This window comes from Fundulus heteroclitus, chromosome 10 (genome assembly GCF_011125445.2).
Source record: "Fundulus heteroclitus isolate FHET01 chromosome 10, MU-UCD_Fhet_4.1, whole genome shotgun sequence".
Taxonomy (NCBI): domain Eukaryota; kingdom Metazoa; phylum Chordata; class Actinopteri; order Cyprinodontiformes; family Fundulidae; genus Fundulus; species Fundulus heteroclitus.
Window position 1 is genome coordinate 32,608,815 of NC_046370.1, and position 14,523 is coordinate 32,623,337.

At 40.8% G+C, this 14,523-nt stretch overlaps 1 protein-coding gene across 2 annotated transcripts in view; it reads right to left on the reverse strand.

Moving 5' to 3' along the window:
* Window positions 1–12,533, reverse strand: part of LOC118556132 (canalicular multispecific organic anion transporter 2-like) — a 41,246-nt gene extending 28,713 nt beyond the window's left edge. The window contains exons 1-4 of one of the 2 annotated variants that reach the window (XM_036142534.1): window positions 12,497–12,533; window positions 7,650–7,775; window positions 7,427–7,488; window positions 4,796–4,927 (exon numbers count right to left, since the gene is read on the reverse strand). In XM_036142534.1, coding sequence (XP_035998427.1) covers window positions 4,796–4,848 — 53 coding nt within the window. In that variant the 5' untranslated portion in view covers window positions 4,849–4,927; window positions 7,427–7,488; window positions 7,650–7,775; window positions 12,497–12,533. The remainder of the gene's footprint in view (window positions 1–4,795; window positions 4,928–7,426; window positions 7,489–7,649; window positions 7,776–12,496) is intronic. The other variant, XM_036142535.1, reaches the window with a different exon arrangement.
* Window positions 12,534–14,523: the final 1,990 nt, after the last annotated feature.

Sequence of the window (14,523 nt, forward strand, 5' to 3'; positions counted from 1 at the left end):
AGTCTCACAAAAGGTAAGAAGTCATGCAGGACGCACAGAAGGTCCAGACCCCCAATGTTTTAATGGTATTTGTAATGATCAAAAAAATTATAAATGGAAAGTATTTGTCCTCACAGGGGAAAACCATAATCACCTTGACATTTACTAAAATAATTTTTTTTAACTACTACAGCTCAAAACTTTCCTTTTCTCTGCCAAAAAGACCCTGTGCTGCATGTAGTAAAAAAACAAAACAAAAGGAAAGAAAACAACCATGGCTTGTTTGGTTTTTAGAGTTTGGAAGCTTGTCGCCAGTCAGCAACAGGTTTTGTTTAAAAGATTCATAAAGGAAAGTTATGATTACTTGAACATACAAATAACAGAAAAAATTTATATATATTTTTTTCTTTTCAGAAAATGCTAATCAGGTTTGGACCCTGACTGCACATGTTAAACTTCACAAATATGGAGAACCAAAATCAAAAAATTCCAATTGAAATTGAATCTTTCACATTAACACTTACAATTGAAACCAGATATTTACATATGCTGTTTCCACATTGTCTGATATTAAAGTAGACTATACTTTTCCGAGAATTTTCTTCAACTTATTTCAAGGTCCGATGCTTTCATGCATTTCTCCGTTTTGGGTCTCCTTCAACAAGCTTCTCACAATAGTTTGCTGTTTATTTAGTTTTATACTATTATAATTAGTTTCTTGGTCCGTTCCTCCAGACAGAATTGGTGAACCTTCAGAACATTTTCCTAATTTAGCGGCATGCTTACGGTCATTTCCCACTTGGAAGACCTATTTGCATCCAAGCTTCAACTTCCTTGTGGGTGTCTTGAGATGTTGCTTGAATATTTTCACATTATTTTCTTTTTTCGTGCTGCCATCCGTTTTGTGCAGTGCACCAGTCCCTCCTGCTGCAACACCACTAGACAATTGTACTTCACAGGTGGAATGGCGTTCTCATGCTTGCAAGTTTCCCCCTTTTTTCTAAATGTAACAGACTGTAGCCAAACACGTACTTCTAGTTTCTTCAGAGCATAAGATATCTGCCCAAAAATGTGCACCTTTTGCCCCTGGGTGCACTAGGAACATTTTATCTGGCTTACTCTGCTTTTTGAGACCAGGTTTCTTCCTTGCCGGGTGGCTACCGTATTTACCCCACAAGACTTATTTAATTGTTTATAACCCCAGCTTTATTCAGCATTTTTACAAAGTCCTTTGCTTTTGTTGTGGAGTTTATACATTTTTCCTGTCAAAACATGGTCATCTCTAGGACACATAACACATTTCCTTTCTGAGATGTGGTTGATTTCAAAAGCAGGCCAATGGAGGTCTCCACATCTACATCATTGTAATTAAGTTATTCTATGAAATCCAATTTGAAGTAATTTTGTTAGACAATAAAATCAGCACGTCAACGTCTCCATACACTCACACATTAGAGTAAACATTGAGAGAAAGAGTTGTGATGGCGCTAAGCCTTCCTGCAGTGTCCCTCTTTGACACCAGGGGACAGCACTTTACACATCAAGGAACATCTCAAGGGTTTTATGCTAAAGGAACTATGATAGGAAGCATACTGCTTGCTCCCTTCTTACTGATTGCAGTATTCAGACATTTATCATGCTGACTGCTGACTTGCTTCTGCGTTGGATAAAAAGTCCTTACCAATTAGACCTTTTGGGATGCAGCCTGTGTGTTTACTAATATCGGGCTCTTTAGGCCCGGCTACTACGGCAATTTCAGCCAAATTTACAACTACGGATGGGTTGAGCGTTTGGTAAGACATGTTTGATTTAGTGATTTCATAAAAAACATTTGTACAAAAAGCAGAAATGTTAAAAGAAACGCAAACTTTACAATGGATTTAACTTTTAATCAACCCTATAAATGGACAACCCCGGCAAACAAATCAAATAAATAAAGGCAAAAATAAGGTTATATTATGGCTATTATATTGTGGTTATGATTAATTTCTTTAATTTTTTTTTCCTCAAAAATCCCTCTTGCCTTTGCTATCTAACCCTGAACCATATCCCTACACTTCATGTTTTCCGTCTGCCTCCATTACTTTGTTTACATAATGGTATGATCCCAGATTCTAGTCTGTGTTTGCATGTGATTGGCCACAGGGGACTGGCCATGTGGCATCTGTTTAGACATGCGACAGTGATCGTGACGCAGGACAGAATTGAAGATGTTTAATTAAAACAGAGATGAGGTAATTTTTCTTATGGCAAATATATAATATTGATAAAGACTGGTTATGGGCCATAATGGCAATCAATATTGGCCCAAATGTTCACATTGGTGCCTCATTACACTGTTATTAATAGGAAGAATATAAGAAACCTTTCTTGAAAAGATCATTATCAGTCATGAGCTGATCTAAAATCTTATGTGTTAAAAAGGTGTAGAGCCCCACGAAAGCAATCTAAAATGTTTAAGAAACACTAGTTGGCATTTGTAGTTTATTAATAATAGATCTGAATGCGCTTTGTGGATTTTGGTAGTAACAGAAATGAAGTGAAAAAGAGCAGCTTTAACTATATGAATAAATCGCTTATTACTTTAGCTCCGTTTTCTACCATGTGAAACGTTTTTATTGGTTCTCACAACTTCAGGATAAGCCGCAACACACAGCAGGAGAAAAAGATGAATAAATGTCCTGTCTTATGAACTGAATTTGTTGAACTAATAAAGACTGTGAAAACCCTCAACAGGGCCTGAGGCCCTCCACTATAATACAGGAAATGATTCAGGTTTTCAGGCACAGACGTATTCATCTAAATACAACAAATCTATCATAACACAAGCTTTAGGTGACTAAGGTTTACTGTAGGTTTGTCAAGCTCAAGTGAAAAAGACCAAACTGGCTTTGCCATATTATTTCACAAGTTAATCTCAGTCCATAATGAAACGGACAGGAAAGCTGTGTGATAGTGAAACAGGAAACAGCCTGTTGGAGAGTTCAGAGTTCAGCAAAGTTGCTATGCAGGGTTTTTTCAGAGTGCATTTAAGTGGTAGTAGAGTTCTGCCCCAAGGCAAACTAACGGAGCCAAACCAATTAGTACACATTATAGCTGAAAACCTGTTGTTGTGTAATGACTTCAGAATTAACCTTTTTCTAGGATGAACATAAATCTACGGATCAGCAGGAATGATTTTAACACGTTTTTTTAAACTTTCCCCTTTCTCTTTGCTCTTCAGATCACATAAATCAGTATGCTGGAAGCAGATTGACATATCAGAGGAAACCATACCGCTGTGTGGGTTACATTTAGCATGCTCAAAGTTTCACTCGTGCAAAAGGAAGGTAACATCAAAGAGCAAGAACACAAAGAACCCCGTCCCCTGAGACAACCTCCTCTCCTTTCTGTAGTTTTACAAAGAAGCAAGCAAAAAGCAACACGTCTCAAACCGCAGCAATGTTCTGATTTTATTACTACAAACTGTAATGTATCTTTTGGCAATTAATGTGATACAACTACACCAAGTAGTGTATAATAATGAAGTTAGAGTAACATTATACTCAAGAGTTTTTGCACACATCTAAAAAGAGTGACATGCGTGTGTTTAAAGCAATTCTGCCCCATTCTTCTTTGCAAATTAGCTTAGGGTCAGTCAGATTGGATGGAGAATGTCTGAAATAATTAAAAAAAAAAAATCAATTCAGTAACACAACTGGATGTCCTGCTGGAAGGGGAACCTCCTCCCCAGCCTCAGGTCTTTTGCAGCTCCCAACATTCCCCCCCCCCCCCCGTAACTGTTTTGATCCATCTTTCCATAAATAAATCAATGGACTGAATTTACATGGAGCTTTTCTGGCGATTCCGACCACTTAAAGTGCTTAATGTTGTGACCACATTCACACACAGATTGGAAGGCCTTGCCCAGGGGCACATCAAAATTTGACAGTAGGAAGCAGGAATTAAACCCACAATTTTCAAATTGCAAGACAATCACCCGCTTAGCCGCAGCTCCGACCAGGTGTCCTTTACCCACTGAAAAAAAAAAAACAAACATCCCCACAGAATGAAGCCATTACCACCATGTTGATGGTGTTAGTTTGTTTAAATGTTGTTATTCCAATATTGGTCTCATCTTACCTACTTACACCTTCTTCCTCGTGTCCCCTACATGGCTTGTAGCATCCATTAAGGCCAGATTTGTGGAGTCTAACCTAAACCTTGCTATAAACATCTCTGTAACTCCCTGACCTGGCTGCTATGCTTCTTGATCACCACAATGTCTTTTTTTTTTTACCTGATGTTCTCTAATAAAGCTCTGAGGCCTTCATAGAACACCTGGATCTATACTGAGATTAAATTACAGACAAGTGACGACAAACACACGGCACATTTTTCAGATGTGGCGTGTGTGTGTAAAAAAAAAAAAGAAATAAAAACCACATACACTGTTCCTTCGACTTTGTGTTGGTCTATTGCAAAACACTAACAAAACATATTTACACTTTGAGGTTGGAACCTGACAAACTACAGTTTAAGGAGAATGACCCTTTTTGTGAACCTGTGCATTTATATGTAGAAAAATCGTTTTAAGAAAAAAATACAGAGTAAAAAACTGTAATAGACAGTACAAAGTGACAGATACCGCAGAGCTTTTTGCTTTAAAAAGATTGAATTCACCAACGCCGCTGTTTGTAACACTCAGATTGAGCTGGTCTTTCATTTTTGGCAAATGACCTTTCAATGAGTACCACCGACTGCATGAAAGCACTCCATGTTTTAGACATCGACAGTTCATCACCGGTCCCTGCCTCTATAGCTTTAAGAGTCGTACCTCTTGGCCTTGGCTTGCTCCTTATCCCACTCCTTTAGGAGTTTAGGCACCATGTTCCCGGAGCTGTCACGCTGGTTCAGAGACCACAGGTCTTTGGCTTCAAGGGGTACTTTGTAACCTTTGATGGCTAAACTGGGGGAGAGAAACAACAGATTAATTCAGTAGATGATTTAATTCCATATAACAAGTGTTTTCCCCACACTGCACTTTTGTAGCTTCATTTTTCCCATACAATTCTTTAACCCGTAATTGACTCTAGAACCAAGACGTTAACTTCAGGGTAGGCGTGGGCTGCTTACTGGTATCTAGATTCACTAAGGTCTGGAAAAGTTGCGGTTTTAAAAGCTCTTCAAGGTTTTATACTACTCTATGAGCTTACAGTGAAGCCCTTCTAATAAGATCAGAGAAGGTGCTGAGGTGCAGACCACAACTCTTCCTTCACCTTTTGCTGCACACTGCCAATCAGGTGGCTAAAAGAGGGCGACAATACTATTGTATGGCTTACAAAAAGACAAATGTGGTTTTTGGAAGTATGTCCAACCATGAAAACACAGACAGGTATGGTGTGGAAACTAAGAGCGCCACCTTTTACTCTTTCTGGTCTACAGCTACAGGCAGCTACAAACATTTTGTTTTACATTTTGTTTGAAATTCTTATGTAGGGATTTCATCTCCAAATTATTATACCGAGAGAATTTAATTCTGTCTCAGGCCAACTTCGAAGTCATTTGAGTAACAACTGTTAACACAAGAGCATTTTTTTTAAATTTCTCAGTCTTCGTCATTATTAAATGAGCACCGCTACACTGGATTTCTCTGTAAACTCAAAGTTCTTCTTCCGGCCAAGACAAACCCTTAGTTTGGGCACGGACATATAAACTCCTATACTAAAAGCATTAGGTACTGTTCTTTAATACAGAGAAATACCAACGCAGTTAACACATTGAAACTGCGAAGCGAAATCTTTTCCTAGAATACTGACCTCCTCACACTCAGTCATTGTAATCGTGCAGAGACTTGCCTCTGACTATGTCTGAGCAGCAGTCGCAATCCTCTGTGTGGATTCATTACAGGTAAGGTTTGCAGACATACATTTTGTGTTTTGTCAAATATGAGAATTCTGTTCTATTGGACATTTTTTCATAGTGTTTAGATTTTCATTCAAAAAGATCCATATTAATTCACTGTAAAAAGTTTTATGAGGTTAGACTTTAAAACAACTCATTTTCACAGACAAACTGATTTGCTAACCTTATGTCCGTATAGGTGAAGCTACAAGGTTGCCACTAAAAATCACTACCAGTCCAATCAGCGAACTGAGAAAAAAAAATGTTTTTCTTCAAGAAGTTGTTTCTAGGCTTCCTCCGAAGAAAAGCATGTAACTATTTGCATCAAGATGATCCCGCATGCAAGACAACTGCTGCTGAGACTATTGCAGCTGAATGAACAGTTCTCTGAATCATCAAGAACTTGAAGATAAGAGGTTAAGTTGCAGAGAAGAAGACGTCCAAGACTGCCCAGCGAGCCCCGGGATGATCACTGATGATGAGTGGCGATGGAATTGCCAAAAGAGGGGAGCTTATTCCATTTTGGTATGAAGTGAGTTTAATTACATTCATACAAGTGAGGAACAGACTTTTAAGCAATGGCCTTGAGACACAAAGTGCAGCCAAGAAGCCACTTCTGTCCAAGAAAAACACCAAGGATGAACTGAAATTCTGCAGGCTGTGTAAAGATGGACAGCAAAAGACTGGTTCCAACACAAATTCTCTGGTGAATCCTCCAACTCCAACAGTGAAACATCCTGACACCATCTATGTGTGGCAGTTCTTCTCATCCAAAGGACTGGGTGTTCTTGTGGTTTTAACTAGAGCTAAAGAAGTGGGACCATGAAGTCCTCCAAGATCAGCTTCTAACTTTTCCAAAGGCTTGGGGGTGATAACCTGTGTATTTTCCAGCATGACACAGCAAAATATCACAAGGCAAAAGTAGTAAAAAAAACATAGGAAACATTGAAATTTTGGACCCAATGCTAGAAAACTCCCCGTTAAGAAGCAGTGGTCAGTTCTTAAAAAGCAGTGGGAGAAATCGGCACAACCTTATCAACTCCAAGCTACAAGATCGGGTCACAATCAGTCAGAATTTGGTCCAGAAGTTGATCTCCAGCAAGTCAGACTGACTTTATTATCATTCTAAAATCAATGTACTGGCTAATATAAGTCTGTAAAACCTCTCCACTGTCGCAGTTGTTCTTCATTGCCTCATAGAAACATGGAAACCGACAAAAAAAAAAAAAACAATTTAGTCAAGAGAAGGGTGCAAGCGTTCACACAGCATTATATTATACTGTAATGGTAAAGTGTGTTTCTCTTTCTGGTGCGTCTGCTTTAGTAAACACTCCATCTGGGGAGTAAATATGTCAACACAGCTTGGCTCAGCAGAAGATTCAGCTTGAAGGAGAAAAACGAATAAATAACACTGAACTTTTTTGATGCAAGCCTGAAGCAAACTTTTATTTTCCAACTTAGAAATAGTTAGAATTCCTTAAAACTAAACGGAGATGACAGATTCCAGTGTTAGAGACATTATGTGTAGACTTTCAGAAGACGGCAGAGAGAAGCATCAGCCTACCTTGTGAACCACCAGAAGGTAACGGTGGATAAAAAGCCCGCTGTAGTTTCAGGGCACGGATTCTGAGGAGAAATCGAAAGCAAGTCAGGGAAGTTAAATGAGGATAAGAGGCACCTAAAAGTACTTGTGAGGGACTTTGAGCTGCTCACAGAGCCAAAGACATGTCAGCATGTATATAGAAGCAGTAAACATGCTTGGTAGCGCTGCAATATGTGGGACTCACGGGGTCGGTGACAACACTGGAGAAGAGAGGAGGTTTCTCGTTGAAGCAGCAGAGGATGAGCTCTAAGAGAATGAGGCCGAAGTAGAAATAGAAGGTGGTGAAACGCAGCTTGTCGGGAACGTCAGTCTGAAATGCAAAACGTAAATAAAATGAAAGAGAGGTCAGACAGATGGTGGAATCACAAGCCGTTTAATGGTGCATTTACAGAAGTCAAAATGAAATGCTAGAAATCATTTATTCATAGTAAATCATAAAATTATGTTTCCCATTTTGGAGGTTTTATCCCAAGGGATTATTTTACACTGAAACAAACAACTACAGGCTATCATATACACCAATATGTAAATATGCTCTATTTAACTCTCCCAGCTCCGCCACAGAGAAAAGTCACTCTGTTTCCACATGGTTTTAATGAGTCAGACCCAACTCATTGGTCGGGTCGAGTTTTTCCTGAGAAGGGCAGGCACAAATATTCTAATGTTATTCTGAGATATCGGAGGGGTGTTTCTTTTCTAAAGCCCAAAGAAAAACAGAAATCAACTTTTAGAATTGCCACAAATCCATCATATCTGATGAAAACACAGTGAGAGCCTGTTGAAATCAGTCATATAACCTTTAAGATCTTCCAGCTGCAGAAGGCATTAATGTAATCGAGGCACAGGCAAACAAATAAAAACATGAATTACATTCTTACGGTATGATTACACTTTAGTGCAGACAACAACAGCTTAATGGTATTTACACCAAATTTGAAAGTGAACTGGATAAGGCGATGTAATTTGTTTTACAGCCCCATTTCTTTTATTTAAAGAATATCCACAATTATAAACGGCATAAAATCAGATACAGCTTTATAACAGCAATCTGTGGCACTCTTTTAGCTTCAGCACCATGTCTATTGTGTTTTTCATCAGTGGAAATATATTCAACAAGCAGGTCTTTCTTGTGTTAGCGTTAGCCCCCTTCATGCCAGCTGAACCAGCAGTGTGCAGCAACAAGTGGGGTACTTTAAACGGCAGGAACAGTTTCAAGGATCTGAACCTGGACCGTTGTAAGGCCATGGCACTGGTGATCGGCCCATCCAAAGTAAAGTGAGCGTTAGCAAAGTGGTGGGTCACACCGCTTCTGGTTGAGGTTACATAAGTAGTAATCAGACTGATCCACACCAAGCATGGACCGGTTTAATAAGGTTATGGTTTCAAATTCACAACAAGTTTCGGTCAGGCCCTTTCTACAGCTCAGAGTCCTGTAAGTGAAATGGCAGAGAAGACGTCAGCGTGACTCCAGCTTTCTGGCTGTATGGAGAATAGAGTAATACAAAGAACCCCTTCCCCGACATGTTGCTGCGTACGGCCGGCCGGCTGAGACAAATGATATCAGACATCACGTGGAAGCTAAAGGGGAACTACCAATCACTTTTCTATGTAATTCTGCTTCAAACCTAGAGTTGAGTAAGTTTGACTGAGATATCTGTTGAGCAGCCTACTGACTCATCAGAGCAGACAGCCTGACTAATTAACAAGCCAGCATCAGCCTGCGGCGCTCTATAAAGGGACGGGCAGAATAATAAGGTAGAATATTCTGCTTAGTTAGCGCGTGATACAACTGGTTATTCTATGTTACAGCTTCCGTCTAGGTATTAAAGTTAAAATAATAAACATTTGGCATGGACCACATTTTACACCTGCAATAATCAACGTCGCATATTAGCAGCAGTAGAAATTAAAATGAACTTAAAATGAACATCTCAGGAGGCCCACATTTATTCCTGCCTCTGTAAGAATGAGAGTGCTACCCTGATAAACAGGTTAACTGGGGGGAAAGAGAATTTGTGTAAACCTTACTCTGTACTCTGATTATGGAGCATAATCCAATCTTATGGGTATTTAAACCCAAGCTCAAACCTTCACACGGAAGCAAGCCACCGTGCCAATCAGAGCAGCAGAGCAAAATTCCCTGCAGTGGGAACGATACTACCGGGCTTCCTGAGCCGCCAATTAACTTATGATCCCGCATCATTTCAGAGAATTACTTGACTTCTTGAGGGGGTTCCACCCGTTCTAGAAAAGAAGTGAACTCTTTGGCGGCTGAATGTCCAACCATGCTCAGGGTTCAGTGAACAGTGAGGGTTAAAGGTGAACAAGAGCATTTAAGTTATTCAGCGTTGTTTTTTTCAGCTAAAAATCTAAGCATACAGTGGTGCCTCAATAAAAATTCACCGGTTTCCTCTCTTCTTTTCTACATGTGAACCATCTCAACAACCTAAAAGCCAAACGGTTCTACCCTGTTAAAAACCTGCTGTTCTCCTGATGCTTTTGTTGATTTTAAACCTGCAGGTTTAAAACTAAACTGCGCTGATGAGCTCAATTTTTACGTACGCAGTGCCACCCTACAAACTGCTCCACAGCAAGAAGTCTTTGCACCAAACTGTTTTATATGTGACACCCAGCTTGATACACTGAGCTGCTCCAAGCAGGCGGTCTCATAGACGCGCGGCATCACAGTCCTGCTCTGTGAGGGTGGGAGCCTGCTGGAAAAGAAACGGCTATAGGTACTCAGCTAGCTAATCACACATACTTCTATGTCTTCCGCCTATTTGTGCCACTGGTAGAAAGTGTGGGAAATGTAGGGATGTCACAAGAAAAGTAGGCAGCAGGTACGCTTGACTATGAAGGATAAAACCTCCGCAAAGGGGAGCCGCGTGGCTCACAGAATACACACGAGTACCCCTGAGACGTGGGTCAGGTTGTGGTTCATCTGTCAAAAGGTGGCCTTGAATTGTTACAAAACTCTCCAAACAGAGTTTAGAAGGCGTGACGGCTCAGACTCTTAGTGTTTCTTTTGTGATTTTGTCTCTCACTACTGTCTCTGGATGTGTGTAACAAACAGGTTTTGAAACCCCACCCACACGAGGAATCAAGATGCCGGTCCGGTCTGGGTGACACACTTTATCTTCCCTCGGCGGCGCTGATTTTCAACTGCATGCTTTTCTCAGCACTGCCTGCCTTTACCTCTCTCTCGGCTGGCATGCTGCCATCAATCAAAGCAAATGAAGTGCTGCCATAAATGCTGGGCAAGAAGTACATCTTGATATGGATTACAGTGTGTATGAGAAAATGGAAAGAGGAGAGCAAAAAGTCCTCTGAGAACCGAATCACAAATCTTGGTCCTAGATTATTTTTTTTATATTGGCGGATAATTAATCCTGGAGGAAGTTTTTAGTTCTCATCATCTCCTGCTCAAATAATTGAAGTAAAGTGAACACCAAGCCCAGTCAACAAACTACTGCAAATATAAAAGATTTAGTTTCTCTGTGTCTTTAAAGAAGACTCTTGCAAAAGTAGTCATAACCCTTGAACATTTTAACATTCTGCCTGATATATTAGAAAAGGTGGTGGCAGCATCATGCTGTGGGGATGCTCTCTTCTGCAGAGAGACAGACGGATGGCAGAAAACCAGCTAGAAAGACTCGGGTGGAGGTTCCCCTTCCAGGAGGAGAGTGGCCCTAAAAAGAAAGCCAGAGGGCCACGAGGGGATGGTTTAGGTGAAAGCCTAATTGTGCAGGGACAGGTCAAAGGTCAGAGCTTGTGGCGCGGCTTGATAACTGATGTTCACAGATGCTCCTTATCTGCCCGAGCTTTAGCTGTTTGGGCCAAACTTTGTTTAGCTGGTACAGAAAAAAGATTTGTGTCTGCACTTTTAAGTCAAAGGCGATTGTAAAAGGGGGCTACGTTTAAGATTTCTTTAGTAAAATATATTTTTTGATGCATGTAACCTTTTCCTTCCTATCATGCCCTACCTTGTGCTGACCTGTTGCCTCAAAGTGTGTGGCTGTAACAGGACGAAACATGAAAAAGTCTGCTCAGTATCTCGCCAGAGTAATGTTACTATTCCACAAATCTTATCGCGCTGGCACAGCTATTTGAAATTGATATGCTCTGGTTCTCATGCTCTCTCAAAAAACTACAACCAATCTGTGGAGGCTTTTTCCAAAAGACCTTGAGCTTTAAAAAAAAAAAAAGTTCTCGTCTTTGAAGCGATAATATTTACTAGGTCACTAGTTCCTAGCTCTTTTTTTCCCAGGAGAGTCTTGTAATTCAGAGTCCTTAGAGGCTTACAGTGCTGAAAGTAAGCACTTGGCCAGGCACTAACAGAACTGCACCAGGGGGAATTCAGCCACATGCAAATGCTGTTTGCTTTGCACAAGTTATAATATGTTCTTTATTACTTTTCATGCTGAACTGTGGGATGCTTTTGGAGCGCCAGCCGGCCCGGCTTGGATCCTGCATTGCAGAAACGGAACTAAAAATAAGTAAAATGTTCTTAAAATCTGTAGATTTTTGCACTTAAAATAGGAACAATTCATTTCCATCATCTTATTTCAAGTGCAGGATGTCTAATTATCTTATTTTAGGGGTCTTATTTACGTGCTCAAATCAAGGATAAATACACTAACTTTAAGAACATTTTACTTATTTTTAGATCCGTTTTTGCAGTGTGCAGGTTTTGCTTCTGCTAAGTTGGTGCGGCATGCACACTGGAACTGAGATAAGGACCGTCAGGAACAACAAGCCTACTATTCGCTCTCCGCTCTGTGCCCTAAGCTGCCCCCTCTAAAACATCCACTCACTGTAAACTCCTCAGTAACTCCTAAAAACAACACACAGGCACCACTGACTGGTCGAGTTGTCCTTAAACGACTCAGAAGTCTAAGTGGTGGGTTTTGAAAAAGGATCGCAAAGACCAAAATCAAGCAGACGTGACGGGGGGAAAAAAAAAAAGAGGGACGGCGATCTGAGGGTGGGTGTTGAGGCTGTGGAGGCGGTCAGGCGTCGCTGCGTTCTTACCTGGCTGTAGGCCTTGAGGATCTTGGGCGGAAAGGCACGATGGCGCACAGCACAGGACAGGAACCAGAAGATGAAGAGGACCCCCTGAGGACTGAACCCCGCGTAACCTCTCGTACTGGATCAGAAACGTGGCCAACAGCTGAGCGGGGGGAGGGGGGACAGGAAAAAAAAAAAAAAAAAAAGAAGGAAAGGGGGATAAGCAGATGGAGAAATGGAGTTAGGTTAGCTGGAACAGGGCGGCAGAGGGCATGTTAGGTGAACTGCCCTGTGACCGGGGTCGGGCTCCTCATTACGATCTGTTTTCCATCAAACACAGGGTCAGACTCCCTCCCCTAAGCTCAGATTTTCTGGATTTGTTGTAAGCCTGTACAGCTCTTCTGAACTACACAGATTATCTGAACGGTTCTGAGCCTTTTTATTGCTCTGTTGCTACTAAATACAGCAAGTCCGAAATCAAAGCCAGGGAGGAACTGAAACTAGCAGCGATCAGAGGTCACAAACTATGCTTTTATATAATACTGTGATGTTAAAGAAACCAACAGATCATCCCTGCTCTGTTGTACCACACTAGATCAAATAGGAAACTGAATATCTCTGGGTTTAAACACCAGATTTACAGACGTTTATGCAAAAAAAAAATACAAAAATCAGTGCCGAACAGCAGATTAGTGACTACGGATTGGTGTAATCAGAAGAGAGAAGGTCAAATATTCTGGCATTTTACTGGCAAAGAGCAGGTTTTGATATTTGGCTCAAAAGGACTACAATGTTTCCTTAGATTTGGATTTCTGTTTATCAATTAAGGGATTTCTGGAGGTAACTGGTAGCACTGGATTCTACTAAAGGGAATCAAAAAAGGGAGCTGAAGTCATGCCACACTTTCCAGATATAAAAAAGAGAGCTAAGAGCTAACTTGCCCTGATATTACTTACGTCATATAAAATAATTTGACAAGAATTCGTTGATTAAGGTGAATGCTTCACTGTGTTTTCTATAGTACGGTACAATTTCTTTTTCAAGTCTGTTAGATCTGCCCATCACGTGAGCCTGAAGACAAACCTAGACTTTATTGGGCCCACAGGCAGCTGATTCTGTGACAGGACTGTGTTTACAGTTCCCATGAACTGGATGACGGAGGGATGTTTGCCTTCACGTCTTTACATTTTCTATGAAACCAGATGAGCTCAATACTTGAGATAAAAATAAACTGATCTTAACTGGGAAAACCTCTAGCTTTACTGAAAGAGTCAGAGCTATGAGTGTACTAGATAACATACGCTCATTTTAACATAATCTGCCTTGAAACAGAGAGAAATTTCTCACCAGTTGTGACTGAAGCATCAAGCACCACAGACGAGGGTGAATTTAAAACGGAGTTAGAGTTTTTGCTTCTCTAGCAGATCTCTGGTATTGAGCCAAACTGTTTCTCAAAGACACCATAGATCGATCAGACGAGTTCACGTGTTGTATCGTTAGACATTGTTCCGTTTTGGGTTTGGTCTTTTTAAATTTACCAGGAGCAACAAAGTCCAGAATCTCACGACGAGTTTCGCAAAAACAGGAAATCATATCATTAGTGCATAATGGGGTAGCCACTATCCAAACCGGCTGAAGTAGAGAACTGCAACTCCATAAAAGCAGCAGTGAAATTTTCGGCAGTAGCAGAAGTGATTGTATATTTTCTGTGTTACATAATAATAAACAGACAACTACCAAATATGTGCAAAATGCCAGATTTGTGCATGGTATGAGATTATACTGAGCCATAATTACATGAGTTGAGACATTATGCATTATTTGCTGGGGAAAAGTGTCCTTGGGGGACCCGGGCCTTGTTAGTGAGGCCAACTGCTGAATGGAGATGCGGTATTGTGGCAAGAAGTTTTGGTCCTGATGGACCGCAGCCTCCTGCTGGAGGGAGAGTGCAATCGTCCATGGTCGCCTCAGGTCCTGGGGCGTCCAGTTTTAAGGAGGAAGGCGAAGTGTGCCACCAATCACCTTGAATACCGGAGCGAATGATACGCTGC